Genomic DNA, 24,888 nt, shown 5'->3' on the forward strand with positions numbered 1-24,888 from the left:
ATGTATACCATATTCTATAGGCATGTCATGTTCCATTGTGTTGCCTCCAAATTTGACATGAGGTTTCCTTGTGTCCAAATTTTGAGCATGCCTTTGAACATCCAATTGTTTTGGTTGATCCGTAGCTTGAGTATGTGATTGAGCATATCTGTCTGCATAAGACTTCCATAATGGTCTGCGAAGGTGAGTATCATATACTTGACCATGTGTATGTGGGACCTCTGGTTTTTGAAGCAAAGCTGATGGTGATTCAGGTACCATATGTGGTCCTCTATTTCCTCCACTATTAGGTCTCCTTTGATCCATGTTGGAGTGAGTTTGTTGCAAAGGTCAATTTTCCATTATTTGAGACATGTCAAAATCATGAGGTATCTTGGCTCCACTTTGTGCCATCATTTGCAAGAAGTATTGTCTATCCCTCCCCATTATTTCCTCAACCAATTGATTGAAATGGGGATTCATAATGGATTCTTCCACATCTACTGAATGTATTGAAAAATTATCCATATTGTCATTGTGTGTAACATTGTTGTTTGTAGTGCCCATGTTCTCAACATTTGGAATGTTTCTATAGGCATCCATGTCAGGTAATGTGTTATGATCAGTATTGAAAAAGACATCATTCTCATACTCATAAGAACTCATGTTTGCGGACTCTTGAGCCTCTTTAGTTTCTCTCCTAGATTTTTGAAGACGAGTTTCAACCATGAACTAGGTATTGACCAAGATGTGTGAGACTAGATGAAAATGGAAAAAGTATGGAAGACCAAGAGTTGGATGGAATGTAAATGAATCTGAGGTGTACTTGCAAATGTCCAAAGTGTAAGACCAAGTATGTATGTAGTAGAGTAGGTGTGACTTCCAAAGAGAGGATAGTTTCTCTTGATGAGGTAAGCTGACCTTGACCCTAAGTAAAACCAAATGAGACCCAAAGGTAAGAAACCTTGATGAGGGACCACTTAGCAAAGTGTTGTTGTATGTAGTGTGTTCACAAAGTATGATGAGGACAAGCAAGTGACCTTTTGACCCAAGTTTAGACAAGTATGAATGTAAAATGAGATGTGAAACAATGATGGACTATGTGAGACCCAAAGACAGGTTGAATGCTAGATGAAACCTGAAGAAACAACCTAGGAAGCTCAAGAATTTTGAAACTGATTTTTTTTGTTTGCTGGACTGTGAAATTTTCTTGCAATTTTGAACACAAACGCGCCTGTATACTGCATAGACGCGGTTATCCGACTCAGACGTGTTTCTATTCAACACAGACGCTATTATAAACACAGACACTATTCTGCCCTTCATAGACGCGTTTAGATGACTCAGACGCGGTTAAAACAGACACAGACGCATTTCTGTAAAATTTGTGCAATTTTTTCCAATCTGTGAAGTCATTTTGTTGTGACCAAATCTGACTGTTTGACTGTTTTTCGTGACAAGAGGACATAATGTTGATGAGGACTCAATGTTTGCAAGTGTTTAGATTGACAATGACTCCAAGAAAAGTGTGTTGTTTGATGTAAAAATGTTTTACATACACTTGAAGACACAAAAGACACAATGTTTTGCTGTTTGGTTTTGAATGTTTGAATGTTTAAAATAAGTCAAGCACAATTCTTATGGCTGGCCAAGACAATAGTTGTTGATCCCACATAGGGTTTTACCCCCGAGGCTACGCTACTCAGAGCGGATACTTAGATGTTTGACCTCACTAGCTCCACCCTCGGCACTCACTTCTCGGGTCAGCCAAGCATTAGTCCCCATGAAAACTCCCCATGGTGAACTTTGTATCTCTACTAAGAACCGTATGTGTGTGGGCCGCTACCAGAGGTCCGACCTCCTGCCCCAACAACTAGAAGGATTTGGGTTTCTAAAACAAAAAGGTGCTAGTAAGGGCATCCGCTCGTGTGGCCATACATGCGGCACTTTTAGCTCTATAAATACAGAAGGCTCCTAGCCGGTAGGGGTTACGCCCTACAAATGATCAAATAAATTTGATCAAACGGGTTTATGGGGAGACATAGTGTCAGTATGAACTAATCAGCACACGTTATTCATAGTTTTCACCATGAATACATTTGATTATAGTGGTTCGGAAGAGGTGGGTTTTCCTCGCTACCACTTGGGTCGTTCTCTTCTCACTAGTAGTCCTAATGACCACACGGGAAGACAGGCCCTCTAAAGATTAAACAAAAAGAGCCTATTGCTCAAGACACAAAAGACAATGATTCAATTTTAGTGCACCAATGGAAGTGTTTGCTAGTCTATGAAAACAAGGCACATAATAAAAATAAAAAACTCTTACCAAGGACCTACAACAAAGAGTTGTTAGTAGTTTGGGTTGTTTGAAATAATCAGCCCTTCCTGCAAACACACAAGTTAGGTAAATTTTAAAACTCAAAAGACTTTGTGAAAATAGGGGCCTTCAACCAAACGATTTAGCTTCCAAGGCAAGCTGCACCAATTGTGTTAGCTAGATCTGAAAATGTTAATCCAAAAATAAACCAGATCTGAAACCCTAAATGCAAAATCTGAAAACCGAATCAATAAAATTTCCAAAATTTTGAAATAGGCGATACACGGACGCGATTACCACCTACTCAGAAGCAACTCCGCAACAGAAACGCGGTTCTGTGAGACACAGACGCGATTAGAAACCACAGACGCGCTTTCTGTACGCAGACGCGGGTGAAAATGACACAAACGCGTTTCAGTAACACAGACGTGCCTTCCTGGAACCTGCAAAATGAAATATGACCAAAACACAGACGTGGATCTAGCTGTCTCAGACGTGCCAGAAAATCAAAAACGCGATCCGAAAGTGCGCAGACGCGAAAATACCAAAAATGCTGTCAAAAATGTCCGATCTGCAACTTCAAAAACACAAGACCTGCAACAAGAGGGTTAAATGCAAAGGGACAAGTGTCCCACCGGGCGTGCCAAAATGTATATGGTGAAAATGGATAACAATAATAACAATATTGAAAGGCTAAATGAATTCAACCACAAAACCCTAGCCTAACAACAACAAAGATCCACCATAACATATGAAGATTACCTAAGACAATGCAAATCAAATGAAATCACAAAGATTATACCATCACATGTCCAATAGGGTTTTGATCTCCATTCTTCCTATCTCCATTGATCTTGCTTGATATATTTGCTCTCAGATTTTATGTGCACAAGAGCTCAACAAAGAATGGAATGTGGTTGCAAGTAGGATCGTAGTGTAGCCAAGTCTTCAAGATTGTCGATTAGGGTTTGATAATGAAGAAGGCATCTCCTTAAATAGAAGACACCATAAGAAATGGAGGGATAAGATTGAGAGGTGTAAAAAGGAGGTCGGCTAGGATTAAAGGGTAGGTAGAGGAAATAATAAAATAATGAGAGGGGTAGGTAGTGTATGAATTAAGAGATGAATGACATGTGTCATAGGTAGAAAAGGCTAATGAATTAATTAAATAAATAAAGATTTATTTAATTAATAAAAGAAGCAGGATAATTAAATAAATAAGATATTTATTTAATTTAGGAAAATGATAATTTAAATAAATAAATGTATTTATTTAAATGAGAAATAAGGCTAGAAGAGGATATATGAATTAATTAAATAAATAAAGATTTATTTAATTAATAGAAGAATTAGGCTTAGATAATTAAATAAATAAAATATTTATTTAATTAGACATGACAATTTTGGGTGTCTACAATTCTAAATCATGACATTGGTCTATCTCAATCATCAAATCACATGAGGTCTAGATTGTATCATAGCAACAACCCAATGAGTCAAGTATCCAAGTAAGAAATGCAATGGTTATCACAACCAGAAACAAGAAAGAAAGAATGCATCTTAATGCAACATCATAATCAAGATCGCCATGAAGCAATCCAGCACATCACTGGTCTAGAATGATTGTGAAACATATATCCAAATCGAGCATAAAATAAACACTCAAGATCACATACAACAATAATATAGTATCGCAAATAAGATTGAACACCACAAAATGATCCACATCCAAACTACAAATGGTTCAATCCATAGGCACAATACCATGTCCACATAAAAAAGTATGCAATGTAGAAAAGCATATGGGAGGGACATTACAAATAGGAGCCATAAAACACAAGGTGTGACTTCTAGGTCTAATAGTAATCCCCAAATACTTAATAAGAGTCATGTTAGAAAATGATTCACACAACTCTAGCTAGTTGCATTATGCTAGGTGATTCATGCAAAGGTGGAGGTCTCACACGAGACAAGAAATTTGTTATGCTAGGTGACCTTCATGCCAACTAAGATTACAAATAAAAAGCCCTCTATTTTTTGTGTAATCTAGATATGGGACTACAAAATTGGTACTACAATGACACCAAGAAAAACCATGGTGTGTGATCAAAGTAATTAAACTAGCCTCATGGTGTATGCACATAGTGAAACATAGTGTGGGGTGTATGCCCTCACATTAAAGTGATTACATACACCAATTGGGAGAAAGTTATTTAAGGTCACATACATCCAAAGACAATAACATCACTACAATGAAATTGCTCAAACATAAGAATGTCAAAGGTGATAGTTATTGAACATGAAAGATCACATTTTAAAAGGGATCCATGATCTAGGGTTAGTATGAGCATGTCAGATAAAACATGTACAAGATGATTGTTTTGAATTAACCTCATCCCCCAAATGTAATGGAACTACAAACACAATGGAAGAAGAGAACATAAGAAGAACTAAGGGTCTGGAAGAGACCAAAAGCCTCTATACTTTGTATCATCCCCCAAAGATAACACAAAAGCACATTTATGACATAACATGTATACAATAGATAGAAGAATCAAGATACAAAAAGAGAATTGTCGTAATAGGATCACTCTCTTTGTATCCTTGTCTCAATGGAATAACAAGAGTCATCTTAAGAGAGCCTAATAAATAACATAAATGTCAAACAACATATCACAACGAATCACATCAGATGCAAGTAAACACACAAAAATAAAATGTTACTACATGAACGAACTAGTCTAGTAAATCATCTGCCTCCCAATATTTCTCATTATTATATAGAGATGGTGGGAAGGATGCTAAAGGACCTACAACTAGTACAATACATAGAGCTATGTCTAGTGCCAAATATAGACCATTCTCTAATGATGGATTGTAGTGCCCCTCCCTGATTCATCTTGTCATTTTGTACATCAAAGGAATATATTGATCTAGCTTAATCTACTTTATGATGATTTGATGGTATCATGTTATGTACTAACCCTATTTCATGATTGTATTGGATATGATGGTGGATCTATATTTGATCATTATTTATGATGGATCATATTGCTTATGGGATTTTGATGACATTATGATTACGCTAACCCTACTCTATGATTATAATGACTGTGTTGATGCTACAATGTTTGTGATTGTCTTCTAGTGTCTTCGTGATTAGAGACGATGTCATACCACTCATTGCGAGCACGATATGGCGTTGTGATTCTCTATCGCTTGCTTGATCATTTATAATGTATATGTATTGTATATATGTTATATTGTGTTTAGTGGTGGATGCAGGATTGCAGGTACCAGACATCGACTCCACCTGGTCTCACAGGTCTGAGCGTGTCTTTATCCCAATGGCAAGTTGTTGGAGATGGCATGTTTTTCCCTCTCATACTCTAGGCTTAAGTTGATACCCTTGTCAATTAGTGTCTTGGCTTGAGTCGTTGATCTATGTCATGTGGTATGTTGTTCAACCTTATGTCAAGTTGCCTTATGAGTTTGTGATTATTTATTAATTAATAATTAATCAGTTTATATAAGTTATAATTATTAAATTAAATCAATGGATGGCATTAATATTTAATATTAATGTGTGATTATTATTATTGGAAAATTATTACTCATTAATGTTTATTTTATGGATTTATATTTTATTGGTTATTTGGAATTGTGCAAATTAATTAATTAATTACTACATATAGCCATTGGCATAAATCATTAAATAATGGTTAGTACAAATACAATATATTTATACATATTTATTTACTGAGAATTTATAATTAATTAATAATTAGTTGCTGAAATTATAGTAGTTGAGTATTTATGCTTATAGTACATCCATTTATTTATTTGATTATTTTATATGTATGTGGGAGATATTTATAGTATTGAGTTTAAATTATATTGGCTAGAGCATTTATATGTATTTGTACATTTAATTATTAGTTTATTGTTCATCTATTTATTTATTTTTGTCTCATCTATTTATTAGTTATTTATTATTTATTTATATTGGTTTTGATTTATTATTTGAGTTTTTGATTTAATGGATTATTATTTATTTATTTATTATTTAATTACTAAATGGGTATTTATGTCTATCCGTACATTTATTTATCTATCTTCTTTATTGATTATTTATTTATTTATTTATTATTGGATTATTTATTATTTATCTAATTATTTATTGTTTTGATTATTTATTTATTTATTTATTTATTTGCATTGTTATTTTTTTTATTTTCTATTTTTCATGTACCTACCCTTGTTATGATTGGCCTTCTTGGGAGTTGTGATTGTATGGATAATATTGTTTAATTGTTTGTTTATCTATTTATATTATTTGTGGTTTTATATTTAATTGGAGTATTTATTTATATTGTCTTAATTTATTTTATTGGGATTTAATTTATTATTATTATTTATTATATTCTCTTGTTACTAATTGAGTAATTAAATATTATGTTTATACCTACCCTATTATTTTATTGGTTGAGATTTTAGGGTAAGTAAATAATATTATTTTATATTCTTACCTCGATTTTTGGAAGGGGGATGGTATAGAATATATTGTATTGGAATATTTTGATTGGCAGATATTCTTCTATATTTTTTAACGAGATTCTATTTATTGGCTTTGTGAGCATTTTTGTGGGGTGCTTCTAGATATCTTTTTGTGACTTTTGGATTTTAGAATTGCTTGGTTGGGTTGAATTTTGGAAAGCTTGTTGGTTTGGATTTTTACTCTTCTACGATTGCATTAACATCAGTCTACTTCTAGGTTGGAGATCTTTTTCCGTTCTTGCATTTTGATTTTTGAAAAGAGTTATTTTCTTCGTGATTGCTAAAAGATTGTTTGGGGAGATTTGGGAATGAATGATTATTCTATTATTAGTAATTGGGAGTAATATTTTGGGAAAAAAATTTATATATGATTTTATGAATCTATGTTGTATTGTCAGAAAAGGGCATTTGTGTATGTTGATATGTTGATTATAAGTTGCTTGTGAATGCATTGTGGTAATGGTTGGTTTTGTGAGGTTTATTTATTGTTGCATACCATGTCTTGTGTCCATTTTGTTTGATTAGATCTGGAGTGGCTATGTCTATAATCATTTATGTGCAAGTTATTGTCGATATAAGTTGGAATTCTTGGATGTGTTGTATTGTTGGCCTAAGAAGCCTTTATTTTGGTTTCTTATTGGATTTTAGTGACTTCTTGGTCATATTTATGCCATTGTAAGGCCCATGTCTGAATCTGGGCAAATTTGAGTATCTTTGTATCCCGTTTTCCATGAATTGGTCCCCTATTACAATAGCACTACTCTAGGCTTCAATAGCGCCAAAGTAGTGTCAATAGATTTCTAGGTTAGTTTTTTAAAACTTTGGTTGATTTCTTTGCTTGGTCTTCATTCCAGAGGCTTGTTTTGTTATGTTTGATGGTTTTGGGGCACCGTGCCATTCATTTGTGGTATGTGTCAATCCATTTGGGCTCCGGCAAGTGGTTCTGTGCTTGTCTATTGAGGTTTTGATATCTTTCTCCAACAAGTTGAGTGATTCCTTACTGTTGCGGATGGTTAATTGTAGCTCCAGCGAGAGGTTATGTTGTGCCTTATTGTGGAGGATCATTCTATGTTATTGGATTCATGTATTTCCCCTATTTATGTGTATTTGACATTCTTGAGGCTATCTTTTTTATTGCATTTTGGCATTATGATCTTATGGCTTGATCCTTGTTAAGTGGCTCTTGGTTGTATTTTGATGTCTATCTTTGTGATTCAGTTGTATCTGTTTTGTAATGACTTTTGGATGCTTTCCATGTTGAGCTTCATGTTGCTATTGTGTTATATCTTGTTATGTTTTTGTCCTATGGTCTTGGTTCATGTTTGGGAGAGTGGGCTCTTGCATGTGTTGGACCTAGGTTATGAGCACTAGATCTCTAGGAAGGGGGTCTAGACCTATGGAACCACATGAAGAGTTTATGCTTTAATTTGCAAGTGATTATATTATTAATAATTGATTAGTGGGTTGGGTATTTAGGAATTCACCTAATCAAGATTAAGAATATGATGTTGTATGCCCCAATTGGATGGACCCAAGGAGATGGTTTTGGGATCCTAGATTGGGAAGACTGTTGGAGCGGTATACCCGATCTCCCTTGAGTCACTCCAAGGTAGAGATGGATGCCACATGAGGTTAGCATGTGATGACACTCTACCCCACATTTTTCCATTATCTGTAAGCCTTTGATTTGTTGAATTATGCCTCTAGAGGTTGATTTATTTGATTTAGCCATGTGATGTATTTTGATGTTGTATTCTTGTGTTGGAGTCCATGGTGTCATGTTGTATCCTTTGGTTTTTAGGTGTCAGCTTAGGTCTAGAGTGTGAGTTGGAACCTTATGTCATCTCCTAACACAGGGGGTGGTTCCTATTTGGTTCCACATGGTCGAGTGGTTTGATGCCTTCGACCATTAGGATATTCTTCTTGGATGTTAGTGTCTATGGATTTGGATCTATAGTATCTCATCATGAGTTTGGATTCTTGGAGCATATTTATGTAATTAGAATTGATATCATGTGTTATTAAAGATGAAAATATAAAGATGACTATGTAAGCAGCGTATTGAGAACATGTATTATAGAACATGTAGTAGGATGATTTTTGAATGAAATGTATTGAATAAGATTGTTGTATTTAAATAAATATTCTATTGTAGATGTTGTTACTAATTATAAAGGAATTAAATGATTTAGAGATATGTATGCTATGTCTTGAGTATATTTTGTGGATAGTAATGATTATGTTAATCATCATATATGCCTTGATTTGAAAGATGTTAATCTCCAATGTTAGATATCTTGAGATATGAAATATGGCTCTTTATTAAATGTAGTTGTCCTATGATGTTGATTTTTATGTATTAGAGATGTTACCATATTATGATGTCTTGTAAATGAGGAATATTAATATGTGTCTATGTAACTTGTATTATTAAGATGGGATGTAGCAAAGAGATAATGTGCTTGCTCCATGTGCTCTTATGTAAATGAACTTGATATAGAAGAACTATGCTTTTGTTATAAGATGGTGTATTGGTATGTGGTTCATGTTATAGATATGTTTACCATGTTGAGAATTAAATCCTATGTTTAAATTAGGGGATTGAAATATTAGATTGTATTTATTCTTGTATAATCGTATGACTCTCAAACCTATTTAGTAGATTGGAATCCTATTTGGATGTAGATAAGTACTTGATCTTTCATATGATTATGGATAGTATTCTTGATGAGTTGTGCTTAAGGAAATAGTCGAATACCATTAGTAAAGAAGGATAAATGCATTTATTTTCATGATGTGTTAAGTGTTCAAATGAGTAAAGACATGTATTAGAAACATTCGATTGGTACTTAAAAATGAACCTTAGAAAGAGTATGAAAGGGAATAGAGTTATGCATGTATGTGTTAATGTTTTATCATAGTTGCGTGGGAAGTAAATATTTAGTTGGATTATAGTATATGGTGTTCTAGATGGATATGTGATGTGTTAGTTTAATGTCAAGTAGTGACATTGAGATACCCTAGGGAATGGAGATGCATTATATGGTTTTATTATGTAGTTATGTTAATGATTTAATAGATGTCCCTCTTGCATAATATGATTCATGGTTATGTTCATGTTGATTCTTGTGATCATGTATATAGTTAATGATGCATTATTAGTAGTAATGATGCAAAGTAGAAGTTAGTATCAGCGTTGTAGTGAAGATTAATTTTTTTTTAGAAATATCTCTTTTTGTTAGTAGATTTTGGTTTATTTCTCTAGGGTATTTTGGCGGGAATTACATGGATCATTATGTATGTTACTAGTAGCTAAAGTTGGCTCTTTTGAAAATATTAAAGACAATTCATTATCATTTTCAATAGTTTCAACCACATTTTGTTAGAATTACCATCCAATTTGATCACCATAGATGATTTGAGAGGGGAGGAGGAGTATCCCTTGGAATCAACAACTTTAAATTTTGGCTACTTGAGAGTCTTTCCCTATTAAATGTTACGATTACCACTCCTCTCACCCATGTGTATTTCCTAACTATCAATTGTTTTAAACATTAAATATGTCATATATAAGACCTAGGTGCGAATTATGTAAAAATTGACTCTCAAATTGAATCTCTCACCAGTCTTCAGCTTTCAAGCCTCTCTTCAAAATTTAAAACTTGAATCTAAAACCCTTCTCTATGGATTAAAAACCCTATTATATGTGCATCCCTAATGAATTACAAGACCAATTATTGACCCTACCTCTGTGAATTTTTGTATATATGATGTGTTTGCATATATTTTTGCAAAAATATGTATATATTTATCCTATGTGTGGGATATATCTCTGACTAAATATATATGTGCCTCTTTGACCTCTATGGATGTATCTCTTTGGACAAGTCTACCTCCAATCAATGTATATCACTTGGTTCAATTTGTATATATCAAAATATCAACTATGTATATTACCTACAAATGGATACCTAACCATGAATGCCCAACTGTTAAGGATGTAGCCTCATTCGGATTGAAGCAAGCAATATATTATGAGTAAAATGATATCTACATATATATGTGGTTGTATATGTGGTTGTATATATATGTATATATTTAATGAAAGTAACATTAACATATTATCATTTTATCCGATGAATTTCAAATCATATTTGATATTATTACTATCGAATTATTATTGTTAAGCACGATAGTATCGAACGTGATAAGTAATTTGATTCATAACTAACAATGGTTGACAATATATAGTGAAGCGCTATGGTTATGTAGGGTCATGACCCTATGTGGCATAAAGCCACGTAGGGGTCATGCCTCTACGTAGACATAACCCTTTGCCGATATACATATAACCAATGATATTGATGCTTGTTGGTAACGTGATCAATAATAGTGGCAATTACATTATACAGCAAGTAGTCGATAATAGAGTCAGTTATTATTTTGACAGAATCAAATATATATATCAGATATACATTGAAAGAAAAGACTATTGTTTTCTCTATCACTGATCTATATTCCTTAACATGGTATCAGATTCAAGTTGGTAGACAAATAAATAAAAGATAGTGATATTTTTAATTAAAATTCAAACTTGCATTCAAAATCAAAGAAAGAACAATCATAGTGAATAGTGTTAGAGTGGAGGATAGACTCAAAGGTGCATCCAACTTTGTCTTATGGAAAATTCGAATAATGGCAATTATTCAAGAACTTGAACTAGATGCATACATAGAAGAAGACACAAAGATGCCTGAAGACAAACTAGAGAAAACAACCTAGAAAAGACACAACAACAAGGCTAAGAAAATAATAATTGATGTTGTTAAAGATCACATTCTTCCAACCATATCAAAACTAACTACAGCTTATGATATGTTCAAGACCATTCAAAATACATATGAATTAAATAATGCAAGCAGATTGCTCACTTTAAAATAGCAATTAATGCATATCAACGTGAACAAAGGAGAAACAATCACATCCTATTTCATGAGGATTTCAGAGTTGAAAGACCAATTGTCAACTATTAGAAATAATGTAGATGATATGGAGCTCTCTAATAGCACTTAAGGGATTACCATCCAGTTGGGAATCCTTTATTCAAGGCATTAGTGCTCGACCGACACTACCGAAATTTGATCAAATCAAGAACGATTGCACTCAAGAAGAATCTCGACTAATTACAAGAGGGATGGGTCCAAACAAAGAGGGAGAAATTCAAGCACTACATGCTAACACAAGCAACAAAGGGAAGAAAAATAAGTTCAAACAGAAGAGAGGAAATAATCACAAAAACAGAGACTTCTCCAAGATTCAATGCTACAGGTGTGATAAATTTGGACACACTCACAGGTTCTTCCCTAAAAGAAAGAAAGAAAGCCCAAGCAACCATAGTTGAATTCAAGGAAGTAGAGAATCCTCTATTCTTCCTTTCCTTATCAAGCAAACTAAATTCAAACAAACATATGTGGATAATTGATAGCGGAGCATCACAACACATAACCGGATTTAGAGATCAATTCGAAACCTTTGAAGGGCACTCAACTGAAGAAGTTACAATAGGAGACAATTCTACCTATCAAGTGAAAGGAATTGGGACCTGCTCAATTCAATTAAGAACGGGAGTTACATTACAATTGAAAGATGTTATTTTTGTACCGGGTATCAAAAGGAATTTGGTCTCTATTTCAGGACTAGCTGATTAAGAATATTGTGTCACCTTCCATGAAGATAAAGTTCTACTCTTGCCTAAAAATTCTAACATAAATAATGTTATTCCTATAGGATCTATAGATGGTAGTTTATATAAACTATGTAATACTCAAAAACAAGCACTAAATCATGAAGTATCAAATTCTAATGAAATTTGGTATAGAAGATTAGGACATCTTCGATTTAGTGCCCTACCTTCTATAGGAAAGATCACCATAGAATTACCCAATCTAAAATCTGATCATGTTGGAACTTGTAAAGGATGTGCTCTAGGGAAGAACTCAAAAGGCTCATTTCCTTCAAGTGAGCACAAATCAAAAGTTGTACTAGAACTTGTCCACATTGATTTGTGTGGTCCAATGTCATTACCATCACTAGGGGGATTTTTTTATTACATGATATTTGTTGATGACTTCTCTAGGAAAACTTGGATCTTTTTCATAAAACTCAAAGAATCAAATGAAGTGTTATTGAAATTCAAAGAATTTAAAGCCTTAGTGGAAAATCAAACTGGGAATAAAATAAAGACTCTAAGATTAGATAATGGGGGTGAATATATCTCTGAAAAATTTTAAAGAATTCTGCATTTCTGTTGGGATTAAGAGGGAGTGTACAGTACCTTATAATCCTCAACAGAATGGAGTCGTAGAAAGGAAAAATAGAATCATCATTGAAGCCGCTAAAGCCATGATGCATGATCAAAATCTACATATCTCATTATGGGTTGAAGCCTCAAATACAGATTTGTACATTCAAAACAGATGCCCTCATTCAATCTTAGAGAATATAACACCTAAAGAAGCCTTTACAGGGAATAAACCAGATTTAAGCCATCTAAGAATCTTTGGTTGTCACGTGTATATTCACATTCCTAAAGAAAAGAGGACCAAACTAGAACCCTCCAGGAAGAAAGGCATATTTGTTGGCTACAATGAAACCACTAAAGGATACAGAGTCTATATTCCAGGATGAAGATCTATTGAAATCAGTAGAGATGTCAAATTTGAAGAAGAAGTTACTTATAAACTCTCTTTAAGTGCAGAAGATGATCAAACCATAGAATCAGATGAAAATCTTACAATTGAGAATCAAAGGGAGAATAGCATAGAAGATCATGAACCTCAATCATCTAATTTTGAGAATGTTGAAAATCCTAACAACAAGAAAAGACCACTATGGGCAAGAAAGATGATTGAAGAAAATAATGTGGAACCTAATGAAATCTTCAGAGAGAATAAGAAAACAAGAAGTCAATCATGCTATGTTGCACTCATGGCCGAGCTTACAAAATTTAAACCATCACATGTTGAAGAGGCTTTAACATGTCAAGCTTGGAAAGATGCAATGATTGAGGAATACCAATCTATCTTAAAAAATGATGTCTAGGACATTGTACCTAGACCAAAAGACAAATCAGTTGTCTTTTCAAAGTGGTTATTCAAAATCAAATATGCACCAGATGGTAGTATTGAAAAACACAAAGCTAGATTCGTTGATAGGGGGTTTTCTCAAAAGGCTAGAATTGATTACAAAGAGACATTTGCTCCAGTTTCCCAATATACTTCTGTAACAACCATTATTGTCATTGCAGCATCTAAAGGGTGGAAGATACATCAAATGGACATAAAGACCGCAATTTTAAATGGTGTTATTGAGGAAGAAGTCTATATAGAACAACCTAAAGGCTTTGCTACACATGATAGAAACCTCTATGTATGTAAAGTGAAAAAAGCTCTCTACGGCCTTAAGCAAGCTCCCAGGGCATGGTATGAAAGGATAGATAGTTATCTCTCCAAGCTAGGATATTCCCAAAATGAAGTCGATCCTAACATATACTTCAAAATATCAGATGGTGACATGTTAATGCTTTTTCTCTATGTTGATGACTTGTTGATAACATGAGAATATCATCTTATTGCAAAATGCAAACAAGATCTTGTGGCTGAATTTGATATGAAGGATCTAGGTCTTCTGCACTATTTTCTGGGTCTAGAAGTATCAAAAAAAGAGAATTATATTTTCCTAAATCAAGGAAAATACACCACTGATATCTTGACCAAATTTGGTATGATGGATTGTAAACCTCTATCCACTCAAATGGAAACAAATCTTCATAATCTCAAAAATGAAGCAGTAGATTTAGAACCTACAGATCCTACATACTATAGACAAATTATTGGATCTCTTATGTACCTGGTAAACACTCGCCCTGATATTTGTTACACTACTAATGTGTTAAGTCATTTCATGTGAGAACCCAAGAAAATTCACCTAATGGCTGCTAAGCACATTCTAAGATACTTGCATGGTACTATTAGACTTGGCTTGAAGTATGAAAATGTTGAGATACAACTCCAAGGGTATTCTGATTCTGACTGGACAGGCATTTCCATTGATCGTAAAAGTACAACGGGGTGTTGTTTTAGTCTTCGATCGGCTATGATATCCTGGTTTAGCAGAAAACAATCAGCAGTTGCTCAGAGTTCCACTGAAGCCGAATATATGGCTGCCTCCATGGGAGCTCGTGAAGCAGTGTGGTTAAGGAAATTGCTAGTTGGACTATTTGGGAAGCCCCTGAACCCCACTGTGATTCACTGTGATAATCAAAGTTGCATCAAACTTTCTATAAATCCATTTTTTCATAATCGATTCGAGCATATAGAAATCCCTTACCATTACATAAGAGATATGGTAGATAGAGATGTTATCAAATTGACCTACATCAGCACTAAAGAGCAAAGTGTCGACATATTCACCAAACCTCTTGCAAAGTTGAAAGTGGAGTACTTTAGAGGTAAACTTGGTATGACTAAATTATAACTGAAATTTTTGATATTGAATCTCAGTCATATGTAATTTGATATATTCATGAATATCTTGGATGCAATATTGCATGTATGTGTTATGTCATGAAAGGTGATGATCTTTCATGTGATGTATGTGTAAGATCACTATTGTAAGGTGACGACCTCAACAATAGCCTGATCTGTTATCAAGATTGACTACATTAAGTTGATGTCCTGGAATGTGTCGGAAATCTTGATACTAAAGTTGTTATATTGAGTTATTGATTTGTTGTCATTAAGTGTTGTTCTGAAATGTGTCGAAAATTATGATAACAATCATATCATGATTGACTACATTAATTTGTTGTCCCAGAATGTGTTGGATGTCATGATACTAAAATTATTGCACCTGTGATCATGACAATTTTACAGTTGTCACTAGGATCAAGGTTGTTATCTGATAAGACTTCATGTAGTTGTTGTCCCAGAGTGTTGGATATCAGATAATCCATATCTCCCTGAGATATGAAGTATTTCATTGGTTTAAGCATTACTAAGTGAATGTATATGCTCATGCCAAATGAATATATATCTAGAATGTTGTTCCTTAAACATAATTATGAAATTCAATCCTCTTTTTCTAAGAGGGAGTGTTAAGGATGTAGCCTCATTCGGATTGAAGCAAGCAATATATTATGAGTAAAATGATATCTACATATATATGTGGTTGAATAGAAATATATATATATATAATGAAAGTAACATTAACATATTATCATTTTATCCGATGACTTTCAAATCATATTCAATATTATTACTATCAAATTGTTATTGTTAAGCACGATAATATCGAACGCGATAAGTAATTTGGTGCATAACTAACAATGGTTGACAATATATAGTGAAGCACTATGGTTACGTAGGGTCATGATCCTACGTGGCGTAAAGCCATGTAGGGGTCATGCCTCTACGTAGACATAACCCTTCACCAATATACATATAACCAATGATATCGATGCTTGCTGGTAACATGATCAATAGCAGTGGCAATTATGTTATACAACAAGCAGTCGATAATAGAGTCAGTTATTATTTTGACAGAATCAAATATATATATCAGATATACATTGAAAGAAAAGACTATTGTTTTCTCTATCACTGGTCTATATTCCTTAACACCAACTATATGTATATGTTCAAATAGTGTGTATATGTCAACAATTGTATAAATGTTAAAAAAGAGAAATGCTAAATTCAAAATAGATACACTGTACACATTTATAAATAAAAAGTGTATATACCTCCACCAACTATAGGTGTACAATTTATTGTCCATATAATATGGACTATAGAATTGTATGAAGTTACGTATAAAGAGAAACTAGACCCTCTACGAATTCTGCTATCAAAATAAATTAATTTACATGTCAAAATTCATCTCTCTATTGCTCCAAAGGCCAAAACCACTCAAATTAAAGTGATAACCAATAAGAATAGTTAGCCAAAAGCCACTACTAAGCACAAAATGAATAATGAAGTTAGAGAAAAGATTCAAATCCCTAGTGAAGTAATCAATATGTAAGCACTAGTTTAGAATTCTAATAGGAACAAAAAAGCAAGTAAAAGCTCTATATTCCAAACTAAAGAAAATCTTGAATGGAGCATGCAAATGAAGTTCAAAATAAACTTACCATGAAAATACATTGCAAGTTTGATTTTCTTGAAGTGATTTGGAATGTGAATTCTCTTTTTTACAAAGATTATCTGTTTTGACAACATGTAACTTTAGTGTGAATGAAATGGATGTTGTGCATAGGATGGTGTTTCAATTTATTAATTTTTGAAAAAGGCAAAGAATGGAGGATATTTGATGAAAATATCAATGGTGGAGGGTGAATGAGAAGACTTCCATAGGATTGACAAGGGAATGAATGGCCATAATGGAAGTTGTTGGAATGTGAAGTGATAGAGTGAGTTTACGAAAAAATAATTAGTTGTTGTAACCATAAAAAATGTGGGGGACACATACTTTAAGGACCCCCTTTATTCTTGAAACTTGGTGGAGAGAATATAGACATAATTATATAAAATATTATTTAAAATTTACTTTAGTCATATGAGATGAAAAAAAATATAGATAAATATTTTTAATTATGTGTAAGATGGAAAATGACCTAATTAAATAATATAATTAGGTAAGATAATTAAATAATTTAGAAATAATTAATTAGGTGAGATACATTATGTGAGTTGGATTGACTAATTAAGAGAATTTCATATTAAGAAAATATTAAGTATCTACACTTTCTATTTCAAAATTCAATGCTTTCTTTCACTATTTTTTAGTTTTTTTAGGACTAAATAATTCCTCAAGGTTCCATTGTAAAAAGAATAAATAATATTTATTTAGGACCAAATAATTCTTCAAAATTTTCAAATAATGAAGTGTTGTGATGGAGGTTGTTGGAATGTGAAAGGCTAGGATGCACCTACCAAAAATAGTAATTTGTTGCAACCATAAGAAATGTGGAGGGATAAAATGCATTCAAGATCCCATTTTAAATATTTTAGTCATGTGAGGTAGAAATATAGGTAAAATTGTTTAATTATGTGTAAGATGGAAAATAGATTAATTGAATAATGTAATTAGGTAAAGTAATTAAATAATTTGGATGGGATACAATATGTGAGGTAGATTAACTATTAAGACAAAATTATATTCAAAATATATTAAATATGTACACTTTTATATTGAATTTTAATATATTATTTCACTAAATTGAAATTTGGTGGAGAAAATATAATCATACTTATATAATAAAATTATTGAGTTATTATAGCCATGTGAATTAGAAAATATAGGTAAAATTGTTTAATTATATGTAAGATGGAAAATAGAATAATTAAATAAGGTAACTAAATCATTTGGATGGGATACAATATGTGAGGTAGATTAACTATTAAGACAAAATTGTATTAAAAATATATTAAATATGTACACTTTTATATCCAAATTTTAATGTATTATTTCACTAAATTGAAATTTGGTGGAGAAAATATAGTCATACTTATATAATAAATTATTTAATTATTTTAGCCATGTGAAATAGAAAATATAGGTAAAATTGTTTAATTATATGTAAGATGGAAAATAGAATAATTAAATAATATAATTAAATAATTTGGATGGGATACAATATGTGAGGTAGACTAACTATTAAGACAAAATTGTATTAAAAATATACTAAATACGTATACTTTTATATCAAAGTTTAATGTATTCTTTCACTAAATTGAAATTTGGTGGAGAAAATATAATCATACTTATATAATAAAATTATTTAATTATTATAGCCATGTGAAATAGAAAATATAGGTAAAATTGTTTAATTATATGTAAGATGGAAAATAGAATAATTAAATAATATGGATGGGATACAATGTGTGAGGTAGATTAACTATTAAGACAAAATTGTATTAAAAATATATTAAATATGTACACTTTTATATTGAATTATAATGTATTATTTCATTAAATTGAAATTAGGTGGAGAGAATATAGTCATACTTATATAATTAAATTATTTAATTATTATAGCCATGTGAAATAGAAAATATAGGTAAAATTGTTTGTGTATGATGAAAATAAAATAATTAAATAATAGAATTAGGTAGAGTGATCAAATAATTCGAATGAGATGCACTATGTGAGGTTGATTAAACAATTCCTTAATGATCCATTGTTAGGATAATAAACAATATTTAAATAATTTGAATGAGATGCACTATGTGAGGTTGATTAAACAACTCCCAAAAGTTCCATTGTCAAGATAATAAACAATATTCAAATAATTTGAATGAGATGCACTATGTGAGGTTGATTAAACAACTCCTGAAAGTTCCATTATAAAGATAATAAACAATATTTAAATAATTTGAATGAAATACACCATGTGAAATTGATTAAACAATTCATTAAAGTTCCATTAGAATAAACAATATTCAAACATGTGGATACGCAATATTTAAATAATTAAAATGTTAAAAAATTGATGCTTTTTCAATAAATCACGCTCATAAATGATCTAGATAATGCCCATGGGTTTGACAGTAGCACCATGAGTCGGTATCGCTATTTAATATTAAAGTAAATGAAGCGACAAACTCTAGCGTCGACATAAACTCTCCCGGGTCTGCAAAAATACCCATCCGCCGGAGCACAGTGTCGATCTTCTCGACAAACACACAGTCCCTCTAAAGCACACCCATCCATATCATTGTTTTCGCCGCCATTTTCTTCTTGCAGAATTTGGTCGGTCCAGTCGCTGGAAAACAAGCCATCCGGATCGTACTTTCTCATAGCCTGTAAAAACATGCCCAACTGCGGATATTTGTCGGCGGCGCCATTGAAGGCAATTCTCCTGTTTTTGGCCCAGTGAGGGCGGGCCCCATGCTTGAAAAAAGCCATCTGTTCGATCTCCTCCCATATGTCTTCGTTAAGCCTGGGAGTCGATGCGCTATCAGCTCGGAAGTAATTGAAGTCGATGACAACAGAATCCTCTTGTTGTCCCAAATAGGCGGTGGATCCTCTGATAAAGCGCATCAGAAACCCATTGTAAAGCTCTATTCCGCAGAGAGATTGGGGGTTCATGTCCCGCAATTTCTTCACATCTGAAATGAAAGGTTTGATCTTGGAGAGGCTGAAAATGGCGGTGGTCTCGTAGAAGAAGAGGCCGTTGAATCGGGGATCCCAAGGGCATGCGTTTACCAGATCGAAAGACGGGGATTTGTAGCAGGAGCCCGATGTCTGCATTTTGTTCTGAAAACCCACCACGGGGTAATTCGTGAAAAGAAAATCGTTGTTCTTCAATCCATTTGCCAGTGCGAGCCTCGAGTCGACGAGGAGTATGGCCTCTCTGCATTTCCCTGCGCTGTTCTTCGCCTTCTCCAACGATTTCTCTGCATTAACATACGATCAGACTCATGTGACCAACGCCCTCGTTAAGAGAAGGGTAAAGGAATGGAATACCTGTGGATCTCAGAGCTGCGGTGATGAGAATTGGAGTGGAGCGAAAGCCAATGAAGTCGTTCACACCGTCTCCGTCGGCTGCCACGCTGGCACGGTCGTCTTTCTTGTATACTACTCGCTGCTGATATGGATACCACGTCAGATCCCCGAATTCGTGAGCGGCTGCAAATGGCAGGATCTCGTCCTCCACGTCGTTATCTGCCTTCACCTCATTGGTTACACTGCGCTTCAGCTGCGGCTCCACGCTCACTGTTACCTGCACCCATTTTCCATTGCACAATGCAAGATGATTCACCGCAAGAAAGCAAATTAATTGGCTATAAAAGCTATGGGAAAAGATCATCTAGGAGAAGGTTTGGTTATTAAACATGTTGTAATGGCCATTTACTGCTTGTTCACTAATTTCTTAATTATTAATTTTAAAGGAACCAAAAAAAATTGATAGCTAAGTCAATTAATAATTTTGTATGTATTAATAGTCATTTATTTATATCTTAGTAGTTAACATTTATAGACTTTAATTAGAGGAGTTGTGCAACTGTATTGGTACCCATAATGTGGACCATTCGGACATTTGTACATAAGTATCCGCAAACTTTGAGGTAGTTGTAATTTAAGTAGATATTGTGCGACATTTCTAATGGCAACTCTATTGATTTAAGTCAATTAATGAATTTTTATGTATTAAGAACCATCCATTTATATTTTAGTAGTTAACATTTATAGATTATAATTAGAGGAGTTGTGCAATTGTATTGGTACTCATAATGTAGACTATTAGGACATTTGTACATAAGTATTGGCAAATTTTGAGGTGGTTGTAATTTAAGTAGATATTGGGTGACACTTCTAATGCCTATTTTTTAACCCACAGTGTTCATCTTCACTACCCAGAAGTCACAATAGCTATAAATAGTTATGTCGGATACAAAGACAACAACAAAAAAATCATCAAAATCTATTGTACCATTTAAGATCTATGGATACACAAAATTAGCTATAATGACTACTAGTGCTCATCCCCTACCATGAGAAAAGTCAAATTTGTAATACATTTAATAGTATATTTTCATATAAGATTTGTTAAAAGAGGATAAGTTTGTAAACAAGGCAGTTCATTCATCATTAAGGAAAATCAGATCGGCTCTTCCATTAACTACTCTTGATCTTGAAAACATTAAAAAAAATCTAATTTATCATTTTCTATATCAAAAGATTAACATATAATCTTTGGTACACCAATCTAATCTGCATAACAATTCTAAAATTGAATAATATCAAATTTTCTGTAATTCAGAGTAATTGTTGCTGCTGTTTTTGAATTCAGTTGTTTGATGTTTGCATCAGCATTTCCAATCATATTTCATGAGTTTATCATATTGTAATGATAGATCACAGAATCTAATGTGATCCGAAATATTGATACAAATCACAATCAGAAACATTGATATAAAGAACATTTACAATCAGAAACATTGATATAAAGAACTGATCATAGAATATGATACATAGACAATACAATACAATCCAATCCAGATAACTTTATACAAAAAAGATTCAGGAACAAAATGGGCAAAGCCAGGGCAGCCCATTCAATACAGCGTACTAACCTTTGTTATGACTCCGAGGACTCCTAGAGAAACTTTGGCTGCATTCAGATCGGGATCTCCCTGCTTAAGCGTAATGACCTTTGCATATCCTTCCTCTGGAAGAGCAGGAACGACCAAGCTGACTGACAGAACATACTCATGCAACGCACCACCATGGCCCCAAAGGGAGCTCCCATGTGACCCAGTGCTTATCAGGCCGCCCAAGCTGACGCCCTCCCAATAAGGCGCAGCCGTCAAAGCTACTCCATGCGCCGCCGCCGCCTCAATAACGTCTCTCAAACCGACTCCACTGTCGGCCGTGACGGTCATGGAGGCTTTGTCGACCACAATTTCTTTGTTATAATTCTCCGTGCTGATGAGAAACCCGCTTCCATCGCCGGATCCGGGGCAGACCAATTTGGGGATTGAATGAGAAAAGCCACTGACGACCCTCACCTTCAGTTTGTTCTTGACGGCGTAGGCAACCGCACGTAAAATCTCGTCTTCTGTGGAAGGGAAAAAAGCCATGGAGACGTTGCAGGGTATTCGGTCGCCCCAAATTCCATAGGCGTTCGAAACACAGCAAAAGGAGTTACTTTCTCTGCAATTGATGGGTGAGGCAGGGGCAAAGCAGCTGCCGCCATTGAAAAACAATGCCCAGATGCAACACAGGAGAGGAAGAAGTATTTGGGCTATTTTGCCTGGCGCTGTGGGTGTGAAAATGTTAAAAGAAGCATTTTTATACATTTGTTGGGTCAGTGGATTGTTGTTTCGCTTCAGGCTGAAGCGATTGTCCCCACGGAAAGGTGGAGACATTTAATCCTGCACGCTGAAAAGCGCTGAGAAAAACAAAACTTGAGTTTACTGGCACGTTTACACAAGTTCCAAAACTGGGTATTTTTCTGATCCTATTATAGAAGATCAGATAAATTAGATGATACTGTTTGGATTTCTTTGTAGAATTCGCCTGCAAATGTGGCCCACTCTCTACCAGATTACTTCCCCGTCACGCAGAGATCCATATTTCTATAATATAACTGGATGGATCCCCACTCGATTCATCGCTAGCGAGAAGAAGCAATATTTTTAAATTAAGGTTAGTAAATTATTTTATTTTAATTTTATAAATTATAAGACTTAAAGAATCATAGTTAAATCTATCATTTACTATTCGTTCAAATTTGCAAGTGGATAATTCAGATACTCTCATACAGAAATCTAAATTTTTTTTTATTTTTTTTTAACATTTTTAAAATTGGATCTTTTTTTCACTTATACCGAGGGTTTTTAAATAGCCAAAATGTGATCCAAATTCTTTATAGATCAATTTGCATAGGTCAATCAAACAAAATGCTATTCATTATGTTGAACTTTCTAAGGTCATTGAGTTTCCTTTTTCTACACCAAATAATTTGGTATCATGTTAGAGCATCATAGTACCAAGTGTACCTACCTAATCTCAAATCTAATGTAGTTAACAAAGGAAATAATGGTTATACCAACATTATATAGGTTTAATACAATCATACCTAAGTTTCATAAAATTGTACTTTTTGGTAATAACTCTTTTTGGAAACTTTTTGGTAATTCGTGACCCTTTTTGGAAAAAAATTGGTAATTTATGACCCCACCTAGAATTATCACTAGGTATCTCTAAAAATTTTCCATTATAGCTTATATTAATATGCATACTATAATTTATTGGACTATATAATAAACGAAAAAAACAACCAAGAATGGAGGCTATAGCGATAGCCACAACACTACTCAAGATTATATGATGGGATGAATAATATCATTTATTATTAATCAAGAAAATAAACCAAAACGTAAGAGAATGGGAGAATAAACTAGAATATAAAATGTAGGTAGTGAATCTATAATAAATATAAAGGAGGAAGGTAAAATATGAAGAGACATTGGACTAAATTTACTCACCATTAGCCAAAATGAGTTCACCTAAGCAAGGTAAACTACATTTAGGAAAATACCTAATCAACTAATTTGAAAAGGATTAAAAACCTACATCGACACCCCTTAAGTATTAGCTTAGGTGGGTGAGAAAAGATGTCTCCTAGAAATGTGTAGCCTAATGACATACCCATATGTGTAAGAATCCCTCGTAGAGAAGAATTCACCAAAAAAAGTAAGGGAATCTCCCCCAAAGAATAGAGAGAAAATCACTCCAAAGAGAAGGAAAGTCCCTGGCAAAGAAATTTAACTTTTTTTTGTGTCCACTTTGATGTACATCCCCTTAATGTTTCTATAGGCTCAATTCAATCCATTCATCAACCTCTTCCCTTCTCAAGGTGTTTAGGCCTCCTTTCCAATGGTCACATTTTGTGTTGCTTTTATGTTAGCTATATGTTTCTCTTGTCTCCTTCCATTTTCCAACATGAGTTATCTAGACACCAGTATTATGTATAGAAATATATGCATCACACTAGCATCCCACGACAATTATTTTTTATAGGGATTTTTTTATCATTTTTTCCACTTATCACCTTTTTAGGTCAATAGAAATTGATCACAACGATTTCAAATTAGATCAAACTTTCATCTCTCTCTCTCTCTCTCTCTCTCTCTCTCTCTCTCTCTCTCTCTCTCTCTCTCTCTCTCTCTCTCTCTCTCTCTCTCTCTCTCTCTCTCTCTCTCTCTCTCTCTCTCTCTCTCTCTCTCTCTCTCTCTCTCTCTCTCTCTCTCTCCTCTCTCCTCTCTCTCTCTCTCTCTCTCCTCTCTCTCTCTCTCTCTCTCTCTCACACACACACACACATAGCTCTCTAAAGTGCTTTCATGGTATTATTTCTATCTCTCTTGTTCTCTTTGGCTTTCTAAAGTCTTTAAAATAATATTTCTCATCTTTATTATTGTAATGTCACAAAATTTCCAAAATAACAAGTTACAAAAAAATTCATT

The 24,888-nt window shown here is 33.6% G+C and overlaps 1 protein-coding gene across 1 annotated transcript; it reads right to left on the reverse strand.

Moving 5' to 3' along the window:
- Positions 1–19,340: 19,340 nt before the first annotated feature.
- On the reverse strand, positions 19,341–22,967 carry LOC131040513 (L-gulonolactone oxidase 3). The gene is made up of 3 exons (XM_057973457.2): positions 21,994–22,967; positions 20,384–20,639; positions 19,341–20,313 (listed from the first exon to the last, which is right to left on the reverse strand). The coding sequence occupies exons 1-3, from the start codon at positions 22,786–22,788 to the stop codon at positions 19,487–19,489; spliced, it is 1,878 nt and encodes a 625-aa protein (XP_057829440.2). The 5' UTR covers positions 22,789–22,967; the 3' UTR covers positions 19,341–19,486.
- Positions 22,968–24,888: the final 1,921 nt, after the last annotated feature.

The sequence above is a fragment of the Cryptomeria japonica genome, chromosome 6, assembly GCF_030272615.1.
Source record: "Cryptomeria japonica chromosome 6, Sugi_1.0, whole genome shotgun sequence".
Lineage (NCBI taxonomy): Eukaryota > Viridiplantae > Streptophyta > Pinopsida > Cupressales > Cupressaceae > Cryptomeria > Cryptomeria japonica.